General features: G+C 43.3%; 1 protein-coding gene across 1 annotated transcript in view; it reads right to left on the reverse strand.

The window, feature by feature from the left end:
* Positions 1-7,675: 7,675 nt before the first annotated feature.
* LOC111154503 (hephaestin like 1) overlaps positions 7,676-16,167 on the reverse strand; it is an 88,757-nt gene continuing 80,265 nt past the window's right edge. The window contains exons 16-20 of the mRNA XM_022514128.1: positions 15,595-15,817; positions 14,174-14,313; positions 8,714-8,876; positions 8,185-8,256; positions 7,676-8,090 (exon numbers count right to left, since the gene is read on the reverse strand). Coding sequence (XP_022369836.1) covers positions 7,888-8,090; positions 8,185-8,256; positions 8,714-8,876; positions 14,174-14,313; positions 15,595-15,817 — 801 coding nt within the window. The 3' untranslated portion in view covers positions 7,676-7,887. The remainder of the gene's footprint in view (positions 8,091-8,184; positions 8,257-8,713; positions 8,877-14,173; positions 14,314-15,594; positions 15,818-16,167) is intronic.

Consider the following 16,167-nt stretch of genomic DNA (forward strand, 5'->3'; position numbering starts at 1 on the left):
GAGGCGCGAGAGGCAGCCGCTCCCGCCACCCCTCCGCCCCGCCCCAGGGTCCGAAGCCGCCCCGCAAGCCGCCCCCCTGCCCGCCGACCCTCCGCTCTCTCCGCCGCGCTCTTCCGGGACCCTGGGCGAGCCGGCGAGCCCGGGCGCTTGGAGTTGCCGGAAACCGCGGTGACGCGGGTGGGGTGGGCGCCGCCCCGTGCGGGGTCCCCAGGATCCGCCTCCGCAGAGGCATCTTCGCACTGAGCACTACCTCCGAATTGCTCGCGCCCCCCTCGGCCTCAGCCTTCCCCGTTCCTAGCCCAGGATTTTTGGAAATCATTTCTGAAAGCGGCTTTTCACACTGTGGACAGGACGGTCCCCCTTGACGCCCCGCTAACAACTCTACACGGTGGAACCAGCTTAAAAGGAGCTGTAAACGCTTCAAAGGGCAATGGCCGCCATAAAAGCCAGTCCAAGGGTGTAGAAGAGTGGACTCTGGACCCTTCCGGGGAGCTTGTGCGAGTGGAGGCGCGAGGTCTGGGGGGAGCCCTCCGTGCGCCAGAGTCTCACATTTCTATGATCGCTGCCCGGGTCTGCGCTTTTCCTCCGGCTCTGGTGGGCCGAGCCTTGATGCGGGAGCCGGCCCCCGGCTGTCCGCGGGTGGGTGGGATTAGAGGCTGCAAACAGCTGCTTCTGAACCCCTTACAGGAAGTGGAGAAACAGGAGGAGATGCTCTAGCCCACATCTTTGCAGCTGACGGGACCTTTAAACGGGAGGCTGCTTGAGCTGGGCTGCCTACTCTGCCCTTTGTAGCTGGGCGGGCCCAGGCTAATCTCCCCGTCTGCCGTCTGCCCTCGAGTCTCTTAGGCGTATCTCCATCTTGACCTGTCCTCTGAACGCACATCCAGCAGTTTACACAGCTCTGCACTGGGATGGCTCACAGGACTTTGGACTCACAATGGCCGGGACTGCAGTCATCTTCCCCTCCAGGGGAACTCCTGTCTTCCCTATCTATCTGGCTGAATGCACTACCATCCACCCATCCACCCTAGCCAGAAGCCTCCAGCGCTATCTTTACAGCTTCCATGTTGATTCACCCTCCCGGAATTACCGATTGATCGTCTGAATGAGGAAACGGTTGTTGCAAGAGATGGAGACTTTTGAGGTGCTAGAGAAAGCAAACCCACGGGTCCCCAAATATATTCCATTTCAGCGTATGCCACCGAGAAAACCCCGACAAGCTCAAGAGCGGAGACGCTGCCCTGTGAGATCAAGCCCCCGAGCGCCATTGGCATTCATGGCAAAACCATGCCCCCTGACGCCCTAAAGAGGAGTGGGGCTGTCAGCCGAAGCATCCCCAGCCAGCAATCCCGCTTCAAGCCCCGCACCATGTGTCCCAGCGTCTCCGGCTGCCGGGCCAGAGACCCCCTCACCCCCTCTCCCGTCGCAAAAGCATCAGGTTGCCAATCTGATGGATCTCGTTCAGAACATATTTTTCCTAATAACCGTATTGCTGTTTAGTTTAGATTTGAGACTATAAATTACACACATTAGAAAAAAAAAAAAGGAAAAGCCCCGGGAAGATATCTCATTCAATTAACCTTCCTCCTTCGGGTGAGGGAGGTAGATGAGCTTGTCTGGGGGAGGCTAATGCCTTTTGTGCAAGGGTTTGGTATTGGGGAGATCTTCACTCCTGGTGACAAGGGGTTAAGATAATTAGAATCAGAGAAGTCTTGTTACTAGAGGATATGTTTTGATTATTAGATCAGATGAAGATAAGGGAGCGATAATTTTGGAAGAAGTATTGCCAAATTGTTTCATTAACTGCACCGTATTAAAGAATTCCCCCAAGATACGGATAAAGAACATTAATTTGTGAAACTGCGTTTCATTTTTTGTGTGTGTGAAGGCAAACATTAAAGCCTTAACTGATTTAGAAGAAATTGCTCCATAATAAAAAATGTAAGGTCTATAGCCTCCTTCTCCTAGTCAAACGCAGGATGTATCTTGAGTCATACCCCTTAACTATAACAAAGCAGCAAAAGGCAAATTATCTAATAATAATGTCACTGCTGGGGTCAGAAATGGCTGTAACACGAGAAAATTAGATTTAATCTAGAAATAAAAAATGAACACTGGCACTCATTGGGCAGGCTGATGGGAGAGTAAGAACCATGGAAGAAATAATGCTTTGGTCAATAACGAATGTGTCAACCCTCTCCCCACATCAGCAGGGGTGGCTCCTCAGAGGGGCCCAGGCACCCGGCAGCTAGCTTCTTGGACGGTGGACGACAAGCACCCCGAAGAGGCCAGGAGGAAACCAGGAGGGAGAGCAGTGGGTGCCCCGGGTCAGGGAGGTCAGACCGGCAAGCTCCCCACCAGCTGGTAGCTCGGCTTGAGGTCAGAAACACGGTCGTGCCTTGGGAAGGGAAATCTCGGTTTTTCAAAAAAATTAAAACGGGCCTAACTACACTCTGGAATTCCTTTACGTAAGACAAAGTTTTCCTGACATTTTCACAGCTGATCTTGATGCACCGTATTTAGTACGTGAAGACCGTGCTTGGCCATCATTCGCACTCCACGAACAGATGCTGGGCGGGCACTGCGCAGGCTGGGGACGGATGGCAGAGTGGGGGCCTGTGTCGCCCGGGGGCCGGGCCCACACCCTTGCTGGCCCCGTCACTCATCATCAGATAGGACACCTCTGAGGAGGCCCTTCTGGCCCAGACACGCCACAAGTCTAGGGTGCGAGGATTTTCCTCGTATTGTGCAAACTGTAACAGGTTGAAAATATCTCCAATCAAGTATAATTATTTTTTAAAATATACTGAAAGGCTGGCAGAGCTGGACGAAAGGCATGTCTGTGCAGACGGCCTGCGACCTTGGCAACGAATTCAATCCCACACAAGCAGGTGCACAAAATGTCCTTCTTCGGGAGGCCAGGTGGGGAAGCAGCATCGTGGGTGGGCCCTGAGGACGGGGCCTTCCACCAAGCACTGCCTGCGAGGGACGGCCTGTCAAGGGCAGTGCCATCCTGGCAAGAGCTGGAAGAAGGGTTCAGACTCACTCTCCCTGCCTTGGGCTCCGGACTCTGCTTCTAGCTCCCTCACGGAGGTTCAAGGTTGTCCTATTTGCAGTCAGTTCCAGACAAGATGCTCTCCGGAAGGGAGCTCTGCCAGCCCGTGTGCCTGTGCCTCCGAGAGATGTGTTCAGGGGAACCTCATGCCTCCTTCTGTTCCCAATGTTCTTACCGGAGGGAGAAACTCTTGCCGATGGTTGGAGCTCAGGCTGTCAAACCCTGAGCCGTCGCGTCTGCTTTTAAGGTGAGGACGGATTCTGACCGTGACCAGGGCAGACCACAAACGTGAAAGACACTTGTGCAACGGCCAAGGCGGGGCTGACAAGGTGGCCTTGGAACGAAGGCCTCTTGCTGCAGTAAAGACACCCAGCATGTGTCCCAGACAGTGAGGACAGAATCGGCCCCCTGGGCCGCTTCGCCCTGGGCTCCCTCCAGGGTCGCATGAGGAGGAAGGCAAGAGGCAGGGTGTGTGCGCGTGTGTGCATCCGGCCCTCCCTCGGCCCGTGGCCCGCACGGCGCCCTTACTTTGAGTGTGCTGTTCTTGGCACTCAGCTGCTGCTCGAGCTGGGAGATCTGGCTGGCTGAGTTCTCCCGCAGCTTCGTGAGGCTGGCCTGGAGTCGCTGCACATCCTCTACCAGCTGCGCGATCTCCCGCTCTTTAGCCGCCAACTCAACTTCAGAAGCCTCCAGCGCTATCTTTACAGCTTCCATGTCTCCCAGCTGCCACAACCAATTTCCAAATTCTCTTGCTCCTCTCTCCTAATATACAAAATCTGATGGTTGATCAGATTACATTATTAATACAGTAATAATATTAATGAAAATCTAGTTTATTCGTATCTCCTTAATGTTTACCTTGTATCCTTTTGTTGTTGTTGTTCTAAGATCTCATCTAAGGATGCCACACTGTGTTTAGTTGTCACATCTCCTTAGTCCCTCTTAGCTGTGACAGTTAGAGTTATTTTTGATGACATTGCTTTTTTGTTGTTGTTGTTAGTTGTAAAGTGCATTTAGGGATTGAATAATACATGCTCCTCCCCGCCCCCACCCCTGCTCCAGTGTCATTAGAAGGAAGCCAAAGCAGCTGTGGACCTCACTGCACGCATCCCAGAATCTGTTTTGTTTGTTTTAGACCCTTGACATTTGAATATGAGAATTTTGCAACCAAAATAGTCAAAGTCAGACTAGTCCAGCCCACTACACCATCTGTTCTGCTTATACATTCAATCAAGTAATATTTGCTGAACAACGATTATGTATCTGCACTGTGTTCTGGGCTGGGACAGTGAGCAAAAAAAAGGGGTCTTTGCTTCCATGAAGCCTACATTGCAGTCAAAGAGGCAGAAGAAAATCAAGCTGACAGAAAGATAAAATGGTCATGTCTTGTGATAAGTGTTACAAAGGAAAACAGTGACTCTGGGAAATAACAGAGGAAAGTCTGAGAAGCTGAAAGATGGCCAGGAAAGGTAGGAAGGGGGATGAGAGTGCTGGAGAGGAAGAGTACTCTGGGCACAGAAAGCAGCGTGTGCAAAGGTCCCGAGGCAGAAAGGAACTAGGCAGAAAGGACACAAGAACTGATCAAAGCTAGAGCAGGGAAGAGTTGGAGATCAAGTTGGAGAGGTGTGCATGGGCCAAATCAGGCTGGGTCCCATACCAAGGTAAACAAATTGGATATAATTAAAAGTGAAATGGATGAAATAACATATGGAGGAGGCTGTAAAAAATGACCACAAACTTGATGGCTCCCATGTGTTCTCTAACAGTTCTGGAGCTCTTAAATCCAAAATCATGTTCACTGGAATACAAGACACTGGCAGGACCAAGCTCCCTCTGAAGGCTCTGGAGGAGAATCTGTTCCCTTGCCTTTTCCAGGTTTTACAGCAGCATTCCTTGGTTTGTGGCCCCTTCCTCCAACTCCAAAGCCATGGCACAGTGTCCTTTTTCAGTTGTCACATGGTCTTCTTCCGTAGACAAACCTCCCTCTGCCTCTATTAGAAGAGTGCTGTGACTTTTATTTATGGACAACCTGAGTAGTCTGTCTCAGGATCCTTCACTTCACTGCATAGTCCTTTTTGCCATATAAAATAACACAGGTTCAGAGATGAGGACACAAAATCTTTGGGGACATTATTAAGCCTACCCCCAAGGGCAAAAGAGAGAAGAGGGCCCAGTGGCAAGCCCTGAGGCATGCCAACACTTAAGTTAGATGGGAGAGAAGGAACCAGCAAGAGACTGAGAAGGAAGAGCCAAAGGAAGAAGGAAGGCTGGCAAGGGGGTCATGGTGATGAGCCAGGGGACTATGGGGCATTTCGAAAGAAGGAGCCATCAGTTGTTATGGACAGGTTGAGTGAGATCAAGGTGAGGAAGCCATTAGAAATGGCTTCATGGTTGTTGATTTTGACAACAGCAGACTGGGAGGTGGGAGCAAGGCACACTGAGTTGGAAGTCACTGGAATGGGTTGAGGAATTCATGAGGTGAGGTGGTACAGACAAAAAGTTCTGCTATGAAGAGAACAGAGAAACTGGGTTAGAGAGGGATATGAAATTAAAGAGAGCAGCCCTCTGTCTTTTAATAGTGGGTGCTGCCAATGACTTCATGTAGTAGAAAAAGCTGAACACTGAGGGAATGAAGTTCTTGAGAGAGCAAGAAGGTATAAGTCCAGAGCTAAGGAAGAAACCTGCCCTGGTAGGAGCAGGGATACTTCTTCAGTGTAACAGGAGATGTATCTAATTGTAATTGATTTTCTCAAGGACTGAGGCAGAGGAAGAAGTATGGTACATTTGAGGAAACAATGTTTGAGGATAGTCATAGTCTTTGGGAGATATATTGTTATTCTGTTTCATTTCCCTTAGCAGGTATAACAAGGATAATTGCTGAATATCTAAAAGACTATTCTCCTTTAACCAACCCTGCCCTATGTCTAGTGATCAGGTAATAGTAAAAAAAAAAAAAAAAAAAAAAAAAAAAAGCAAGTAGCCATCTCATAATCTGTGAAACTTTATTAAAAAGAGAAATGGTGTGTAATCAAACTACTTTATGGTTTCATTTTCATTAAAAAAATAGACTAAGAGAAAAGGGAAAAAAACTAAATAATTTGTTATCTAGGTGAGTTATAAATAAGGCATTTAACATAATTATCACTATGAAATTATACAGCCTACACATGTATGAAAACCGTAGAACACTTACTACAAAATCACATTGTCAGTGGTTAGCAGGCTGGAATTCAGAATCCTTTGGGTACACTGTTGGATATGACGTTCAAGCCAACTAAGAACAGAACTATTAGCATCCGCATCCTGTTTCATGTAAGACTATAGCTTCTATCAAATTACCCATTTTCCCTCACCAAGATGAAGATGAGAAAGTAGGAAAGGTCCCTCCACCAGAGTATTTTTTTAGGTTCTACTTGTTCATCTGGACAGCCAAATGATCTGCTAAGGCAGATGTACCGATATCACTCATCTGGCATTGACATTGGCATCGCAGGGCATCTGGCCCTGAGTTAAGGGCAATTTCTCAGTCTAGTAATAAGCAAAGTTGCTTTTATCAATCTTAATCTAACGTTTAGGCATGTATACAGAGAGTGTGGATCACCTTGTAATGGGTTGAGTTTAATTGTCTGGTAATTTATTTTTGCATTTGAGTCTTGAAAACTGTAATGCATGTCTTCAAAACCAATTTAATGATTTAAAACCTTACAACTGGGACTCTCTTTTTTTTAGCCTTTTCTTTTCTGTTTTTTTGGTTTTTTCTTTTCTCCTCCCCCAAAGGGCTGTCTTTAAGAGGCATGGAATCAAGGATTTTGTGAGAGTTCTTCTCCCCACCAGTCAGCTGCACTGATGACTTCCTCCTGGTGTTGCTCACATGATGAGACTGTTTTTATTTCCTAGAAGATGCAGACTTTGAAAGATCTGCTAGGTGAATAAAAAATCAGACTCAAGTCTCAAGTCCAGATTCGCCTTCTGTAAAGCTTCCCTCCCACGCAGGAGCTCCCACGTAACTTTTAGGAAGTCTCTGCTTCACAGTGGGAGATCTTATGCTTCTCTTGTAGAACTTCCGGCCCTCCACATTCTAAAATACAATACAAATTCTCTGGATGATTTTTTGGAGGGCAAAAAACCTGTTGCCATGGAAACTTTGTAAAAACATATAACATGGCGTGAGTTGTAAACATCAAAGTATCTCTGCAGGTTTGCATAAAAACAGCAGCATTTTTTTTAAAAAAAAATGCTGATAACTTTGCCTTCTGTAGCAAACAGAGCACAGGCTATTTATATTAAAGTGGAAAAGGCCAGGAGACCTGGCTAAGGCCTCCAAAAGCTTCATTTGGTCAAATTCTATCAGCAGATAGTGGTTTAGACATTTTCATGAACTCCTCAAGAAGTTATTTTCCCTGAAATGACTAAGGGAAACATCTTATGTAACATTATATAGTGTTGAAAAATCAGTGCCATTCCACTTAGGTGCCCAAAGCAGTATAACTCCCAAAGTCGTCCATCTAGAAACTTGGATGGTTAGCTGAGGAAGCACTGTCTAATCTAAGAATTAAAAAAAAAAAAAAAGGAAAATAGAGATATCTTTCAGAAGGTTGTCCCACTTCAGCAAACTCTTTCAGAGAACAGACTGTGTTTTCTCAGTCACACCTGTTCTTCTTTCTGTATTTTATACCTGAGGATTATTCACAGCCCATTAAAAAAATAAATAAGTAAAAGCAAATTGCTATGATTGTGTTCTGGAGGATCAAAGCCTGATCCAAGGTATAATGTAAACCTGTCTTGATGAACGATGCCTTGTCCAGTTTCCCTGCTGAGGACGACCAGCTGGTTCACAAAGCATCCGTGGGGAGTGCGCAGGACTGGACTTCCCGGTATGCGACCTGCTTCCTTGCCGACCGCAGTCTGAGGGAGAGAATCACTGTGGAGATCAGGAGGAGGAGTCCAATGATGAAGAGGATGACCAAGGCTACTTTGGCTCCCCTAGGACCCAGATTCTTGCCAAAGAAATAGAGCTGCTCCTTGCCAGGTTCTCCTGTGAAAAGAAAAGTGAGGAGTCAGTCCTCTGCCCTTCTCTAGGAAGTGAATGCTGACCATTTGCATGAGGGATTCAGGGAGGGTATCATTACCATTGGGGGGCACTGTGGCTGGGTGGGATTTTCCTCCAGATGGAGATTTCGTGGAGTAAGGGATCCTGTTGTCTGGACAAAGATGACAAAATTGATTGTTTTATAAACAACAAAAGTAGATTCTTTTCACAACACGAGTTATTTCAAGGGTTATGCCATTTTACCAAGGAGGACTTTATCCTGTTTGTATCTGCAGGGCTTTCTTAAGTTCTTACTGTTTTACATACCTATACACACACTGTCCTTACCCCATCTACCTTTCAAGCTTCTGCTCACCCATTAAGATCCATCTGAAGCATTATAGCTTCTAGAATGTTTGCTCATGTCCCTACATTGTTAACCATTATCTCCATTATCTCCACAGAGCCCTGTACTCTGCATTCTATGTTGGCACATATCATATTCTATAATAGTTACTGTTTATATGTCTGTCTCTCTTACATGACTCTGAGCCCTTGGGGGCTCTTAAGTCTCCTATTTTCAGGGCCTACAGGAAGCCTGGTACATCATCCCCGACAGAAAGCAGTACCTATGTTCCGAAGGACTGTGTAGGTTGTCTCCATGCCAGCATGGATGTGGTCAGACACGTGACAGTGTAACAACCATGTCCCTGGGTGATCAGCAAACAACTCAATGGTTTGGAATGTCCCAGGAAAGAGATCATACACATCTCCTCGGTAAGATTTATCTATCTGCAGAAAGAAGGTAATAAAGATAAGAGCAAAAATCAATAAAATGGAGAATAGAAAAATAATAGAGATAAATCAAAGAAAACAAAAACTGATTCTGTGAACAGGTTATTAAGATGTGAATCCATCCTCCACAGTGCCCCCCAATGATCCCTGCATCCTGCTATTTATAACCTTTGTAGTCCCCTTCTATATTGTATGAAAGTTGGTCTGTGAGATCAATAGCATATGGAAGAAGTGATGGCATTCTACTTCTAAAAGACTTAGACTCTCTCTGTTGCTCTCTTCTCTTGGATCACTCACCCTGGGGGAAGTCTGCTCCCATGGCATACCCATGTGGTGAAAAAATGAAGCTTTCAGTCAATAGCCCCATGAGTGAGTTTGGATGTGGATTCTCCAGTCCCAGTCAAACCTGACGACTACTGCTCCAGCTGACGTCTTGATTATAGCTTCATGAGAAATGCTGGGTCAGAACTGACTAGCTAAACCACTCCCAGATGTCTGACCCAGAAAAACTGTGAGTTAGCATTTGTTGTTTGAGGACACTAAGTTTTGGGGTAATTTATTATCAAACAATAACTAATACAACCCCCTGGACAAACTGACCAAGAAAAAAAAAGACACAAATTACAAATATTAGGAACGAAAGAGGGGACATCACTAAGACCTTCCAGGCATTGGAAGGGATAATAAAGGAATATTATGAATAACTATCTACGAATTCTACAACTTGGATGGTATGGACAAATTCCTTAAGATGAAAATTACCTAGGTTCACTGTTCAGATTATCTATTAAAGAAACTGGAATTATATTAAGACTTTCTAATAAATTAAAACTCCGGGTCCAGATGGCTTCATTGGCAAATTCTACCAACATTTCAAGAAGAAATAATACCAGTACTAAACAAATCCTACTGGAAAATAGAAGAGGACAGACCACTTCCAACTCATGAGGCCAGCATTACCCAGACACCTTAGTACTTTACCTATACATTACCCTAATACTATATGAGAAGAGAAAGCTACAACCAATATTTTTCATGAACATAAATGTAAAATCCTTAAAAAATACTAGCATGAATCCAACAATATATACAAAAGATAATGCATTGTGACAAAGTATGATTGATCCTGAGATTGAAAACTGTTCAATATTTGAAAATTAATCTATGTCAATGACAAATATACTAAAGAAAATCATCCACAAACTAAAGAAGAAAAATGTGATCACCTCAATAGATACAGAAAACACATTTGATAGAATTTAACATCTGTTTATGATAAAAAACCATCAGCAAATTAAGAATAGAAAAAAAACTCATTCCACTTATTAATAGGAACTACAAAAACCCTGAAGCAAACTTTATATTCAGTGATGAGTAACTGAGTACTTCCCCCCAGCCCCCATCAAGACTAAGGCGAGGATATTCCCTTTCACCATTCAGATTCAACATTAGAGGTCCTAGCCAGTGCAATAAGGCAAGACAAGAAATAAAAGGCATACAGATTGAATAAAGAAATAAAACCATCCCAATTCACAGAAAAGAAGATTGTCTATGTAAGAAACCATCACCCCAAAATCTACAAAAAAGCTACTAGAACTATTTAGCAAAGTTGTAGGATACATGATCAATTATACAGAAGTCAATTATACTTCTATATATTGGTAATTAAAAATTAGAAATTGAAATAGAGACAATGCAACTTATACTATCACCAAAACCCATGTTATTGCTTAGGTAATAATCCAACAAAATATATTCAAGATCTGTATGCTGAGATGGAAAAAAATTCTATGCTCATGGATTGGAAGAATAAACATTGTTAAAATATCTATACTGCCCAGAGCGATCTACACATTCAATGCAATCAAATCCAAATACCATCAGCATTTTTCACAGAGCTGAAACAAACAATCCTAAAATTTGTATGGAACCAGAAAAGACTCTTAATATCCAGGGGAATGTTGAAACAGAAAACCAAAGCTGGGGGTCCACACAGTGCCTGACTTCAAGCAATATTACAAGGTTGTGATCATCAAGACAGCAAGGTACTGGCACAAAAACAGACACATAGATCAATAGAACAGAATAGAGATTCCAGGAATGGACGCTCAACTCTATGGTCAACTATAGGAAAGAATATCCGATGGAAAAAAGACAGTCTCTTCAATAAATGGTGCTGGGAAAATTGGATAGCCACATGCAGAAGAATGAGACTGGACCATTCTCTTACACCATACACAAAGATAAACTCAAAATGGGTGAAAGACCTAAATGTGAGACAGGAATCAATCAAAATCCTAGAGGAGAACACAGGCAGTAACCCCTTCGACCTTGGCCACAGCAACTTCTTGCAAGACACATCTCTAAAGGCAAGGGAAACAAAGGCAAAAAATGAACTTCATAATGGACTTCATAAAGATAAAAAAACTTCTGCAAGGCAAAGGAAACAGTCAACAACCTAGAGAATGGGAGAAGATATTTGCAAATGACATAACAAACAAAGGGCTGGTATCCAAGATCTATAAAGAACTCAAACTCAACGCCCAAAAAGTAAATAATCCAGTCAAAAAATTGGCAGAATACATGAACAGACACTTCTCCAAAGAAGAAATACAAATGGACAACAGACACATGAAAAAATGTTCCATATTACTTGTCATCAGGGAAATACAAATCAAAACTACAATGAGATACCACCTTACACCAGTTAGAAGGGCTAAAATTAACAAGACAGGAAAAACAAATGTTGGCAAGGATGTGGAGGAAGGGGAACACTCTTTCATTGTTGGTGGGAATGCAAGCTGGTACAGCCACTCTGGAGAACAGTATGGAGGTTCCTCAAGAAGTTGAAAATAGAGCCACCCTATGACCCAGCAGCAATTGCACTACTGGTTATTTACCCTAAAGATACAGATGTAGTGAAAAGAAGGGGCATCTGCACCCCAATAGTAGCAATGTCCACAAGAGCCAAACTGTGGAAGGAGCTGAGATGTCTTTCAGCAGATGAATGGATAAAGAAGATGTGTTTTGTACATACAATATAATAATTACCCAGCCATCAGAAAGGATGACTACCTACCATTTACATCAACATGGTTGGAGCTGGAGGGTATTATGGTAAGTGAAATAAGTCCATCAGAGAAAGACAGTTATCTTGTGGTTTTACTCATATGTGGAATATAAGAAATAGTGCAGAGGATCATCGGGAAAGGGAGGGGAAACAATGACTTTATTTGTGATAACTAAAACCCAGAAAGAACCCAAATGCCCCTCAATGGGAAAGTGGATTAACAAACTGCAATGTATTCACACATTGGAATACTGCTCAACAATCAAACGGGACAAAGTACTGATAACACGCAAGATGGATGCAGTTCAAACGTGTATTCTAAGTGAAACAAGCCAGTTTCAAAATGCTGTAGATGGGGCGCCTGGGTGGCTCAGTGGGTTAAGCCGCTGCCTTCGGCTCAGGTCATGATCTCAGGGTCCTGGGATCAGGTCCCGCATCGGGCTCTCTGCTCAGCAGGGAGCCTGCTTCCCTCTCTCTCTCTCTCTCTCTCTCTTCCTGCCTCTCTGTCTACTTGTGATCTCTCTCTGTCAAATAAATAAATAAAATCTTAAAAAAAAAAAAAAAGAAAATGCTGTAGATGGTTTGATTCCATTGATTTGACATTTCAGGAAAGACAAAACTACAGAGACAGAAAGTAGATCAGTGGTTGCCAAAGGTTAAGCATGAGAAAGTACCTTCCTCTAGAAAGTGCAACAAGGACATTTAAGGGGGTAATGGGGCTGTTAATCAGTATTGATTACGCTATCATATGTGCTGCCCCAAATAGAACTGTACACTAAATAAAGGGGCTTTTGCTCAATGGCAATTGTACTTAAATTTTTGAAGTTTATATGTGTACAAAATAACTGTATAGGCATATAGAATGATTTTTATAGTTTTATTAAATTTTATAAATTTTTAATGTATTTTTAAAGATGTGAGTTGAAAAAGGCAAGTTCTGAAGAGCAGCGCAGCCATTTAATATGTAAACTGTAGTCATTGTAGGCTAATATTTGGTGTCTTAACTATGTTAAATAAATACACAGAGGGGAAATATTAGGCGTTTGTTAAAGTTACTATTTATTGCTGTTTAACCATAAAAGGCCCAATGCAGTTTCTTCCACGGATTAGATGTGATCATTCTTTTCTATTCTTTCTCCCTATAGACTTCACTAAGCTCTTAGGACCATGGCCTATTTATTTATTTATTTTTAAAGATTTGATTTATTTATTTTCAAGAGTGAAAGAACGAGCAGCAGGAGATGCAGAGGGAGAAGGGGAGGGACAAGCAGATTCCCCTCTGAGCACAGAGCCAGAAGCAGGGCTTGATATCAGGACCCCACTATCATGACCTGAGCTGAAGTCAAACTCTTTTTTTTTTTTTTTTTAAGATTTTATTTATTTATTTGTCAGAGAGAGAGAGGGAGAGAGAGCAAGCACAGGCAGACAGAGTGGCAGGCAGAGGCAGAGGGAGAAGCAGGCTCCCTGATGAGCAAGGAGCCTGATGTGGGACTCGATCCCAGGACGCTGGGATCATGACCTGAGCCGAAGGCAGCTGCTTAACCAACTGAGCCACCCAGGCATCCCTGAAGTCAAACTCTTAATTGACTAAACCACCCAGGCACCCCAGGATGATGGCCTATTTAGATCTTATTCCTGGTATGCTGATTCCTCAGGACAGGGGTGGGGCCCGGCAGTCTCTTCCTTAAACAGCCCCCCCGGAGTGATTCTGTACAGTCAGTGCCACCAAGATGGAACAGCTTGATGCTAGACAGGCAGACCACACATGGTCCAGCCCAGCTCAGCTGCGCCGGAAAAAAACAAAAAGACAAGATAAAATTTTGGAGCCAGCTTGAAGTATCTACTGGATAGGGCTTTTCTGTTAGCAAATGACATAGAAAACAAAGGAAATAAAAAGAAAGTAAAAGAAAAGGGGGAAGGTTAAGGATAAGGAACAGACTATTACAGGGGCTTTTATATGTAGTATTAACAGCATCATCCAGAGTGGTAAAAATTATCCCCATACAACTGATGAGAAAACTCCCCTCTGAAGCTTGGAGAGTTTCTCGTAAGCACAACAAAATATATACACATATTAAGAAATACCTACCAGGGGGAGGGTATAATCACATTATTATCTTCCATTTTCTAATATGACCCTCACAAGTCATCTTTATTCACAGTGAACATACATTGACTCTTCGAGTTCAAAAAGTCTTCCCCAAAGCATATTCCTAATACTTACTTTGAAAAGAAAGCTCTCAGCGTGATAATGGATGGTATGTATGTCCACTTCACTTCCCATTCCCAACAGATACCAGTTCGTCATCGTATCTTCATTCATGATAAGGCCATGGAGATTCCCAAAAATCTTTCCATTGATAGCTGAGAAGATGAAAACAGTCTTTGATTAGTGGTCATTACTTAATCTGGTTTTAGAAACGGTTCAAGATCTTTAAGTTACCCATATTTTCATCTGCCTAATAAACACATAACCATCGTACTCACACCAATGTTCCCACCATTCCAGACCCAAAATCCAGGTTATGAAGAGATCCTTACAAAAGAGAGCCGGAAAAGAGAAGTCACAGTTTATTTTCAAAAGCTACGTCTTGGGTAGCAGGGTGTTGTCTGTGTGCTTGCTGGTTTTGCACATTCTCTTTATAGAGTAGGTTACAGGCTTATTTCTGAAGCAGCCCTTATTTAGACCATTCTATAGATGAGTGAACTAAAGCACAGAGAATCAAGGTCCTATAAGTCAAAATTGAATGACTTAGAAGCTATTCCCTTAACTCTTTGCTTTCTGAGAACCAGTCTGGGGCAAGTTCCTAAGCATGACTGAATTGTCAAAAGGAGGAAAGCTTCACACGGACTGAGCCCGTGCCCTCACAATGACCAAAGCAAACTCCAGCTGGGTTGACATGATGGGGACTCTCCCTCTGTTTTCTACTAAATTTTTGTTCTGTGCATTGTGCTACAGCCAAATGAGTTACATTTATTAAAAATAGCATACTCAGAAACTTTGGGGGAAGGGAAGCAAAATGGCAGGGGAAGGAGTAGCTGAATCAGAAATCAGCCTACGTATTCTAATCAGTGTTAGCAATAATTAGCTTTGTGACCTTGGGCAAGGTCTATCTTTTTGTATATTTTGGTCAGAAGTAGATCTTGGTATGATAGTACGAATGTGTCAATTAGAACATATTACTCTCACTTAAAAAAAAACTGCCTTAAAGTACATAGAATTAAATAAATAGCATAGACACAATAAAAGAGAAATTTGGTGATGGAATTTCATGTCCCTGAGTCAGTGTAACCAGGCCCTTAAATTTGATTAGCTTGATGTTATGATGTATTCTTATAGAAATATACCCATAAGTGATAATTCATTTTTTAGGAATTACTTTACAATCTTATAGTTTAGGGATCCCAGAGTTCTGAGATAGAGCACCCTACATAATTTATCCAAAGTTGCACTGGACCTTGCTGGCAGCCAATCAATGGCTTAGTTCATTCCCTCTGAAGGAAAGGTCTAGAGGACTTTCTCTAGTCCAGGTGCCCCTGGGAATGGGGAAGGGTTCAGAGAAGGAGGTTGGGGACCTACTACAGTTATAGGAATTTCTATAAGCTTATATCGACAAGGGTCTTCTTTTTAAACCTCTGATATACCATGCATTTTGTTGCTCTCTTCAAAATCGTCAGTGCGCTTAAAATTTCGTGGATCTTTATTGAGATACTTCTTAATATTGTCATCCAGATACCAGGATTCATTCTCATTAAATACCAAAAACAAGAGAACGAATTCATAATCAACATCACTTCTTCTTCCCTTTTCATTCAACACTCCTTCTCTGCAAATAATCAGAGGACCCATCAAACCGCTATATGTATCCTGAAAGAAAAATAAACTGAATTAGAGGAGCCTTTAAATAATTCAACAAGACAGATTTAGTAGGAAGGCCACTGTGAAAAGACTGTTGACTGCAAAATAATTATTTTTTTGAAGATTTATTTATTAATTTGTGAAGGGAGAGGCAGAGGGAGAGGGAGAGAGAGAACCTCAAGCAGACTCCATGCTGGGTGTGGAGCCCCATATGGGGCACAATCTCACGACTCTGAGATCACAACCTGAGTGGAAACCAAGAGTCAGCCACCTAACCTACTGTGCCACCCAGTCCCCTACCACAAAATAATTAAGAAGCCCTGAAGATGTGGCAGTGTTCCTAAAAATGAGCTACAGCA

Source organism: Enhydra lutris, unplaced genomic scaffold, assembly GCF_002288905.1.
Source record: "Enhydra lutris kenyoni isolate GAN:26980312 unplaced genomic scaffold, ASM228890v2 scaffoldscaffold37, whole genome shotgun sequence".
NCBI classification, from domain to species: domain Eukaryota; kingdom Metazoa; phylum Chordata; class Mammalia; order Carnivora; family Mustelidae; genus Enhydra; species Enhydra lutris.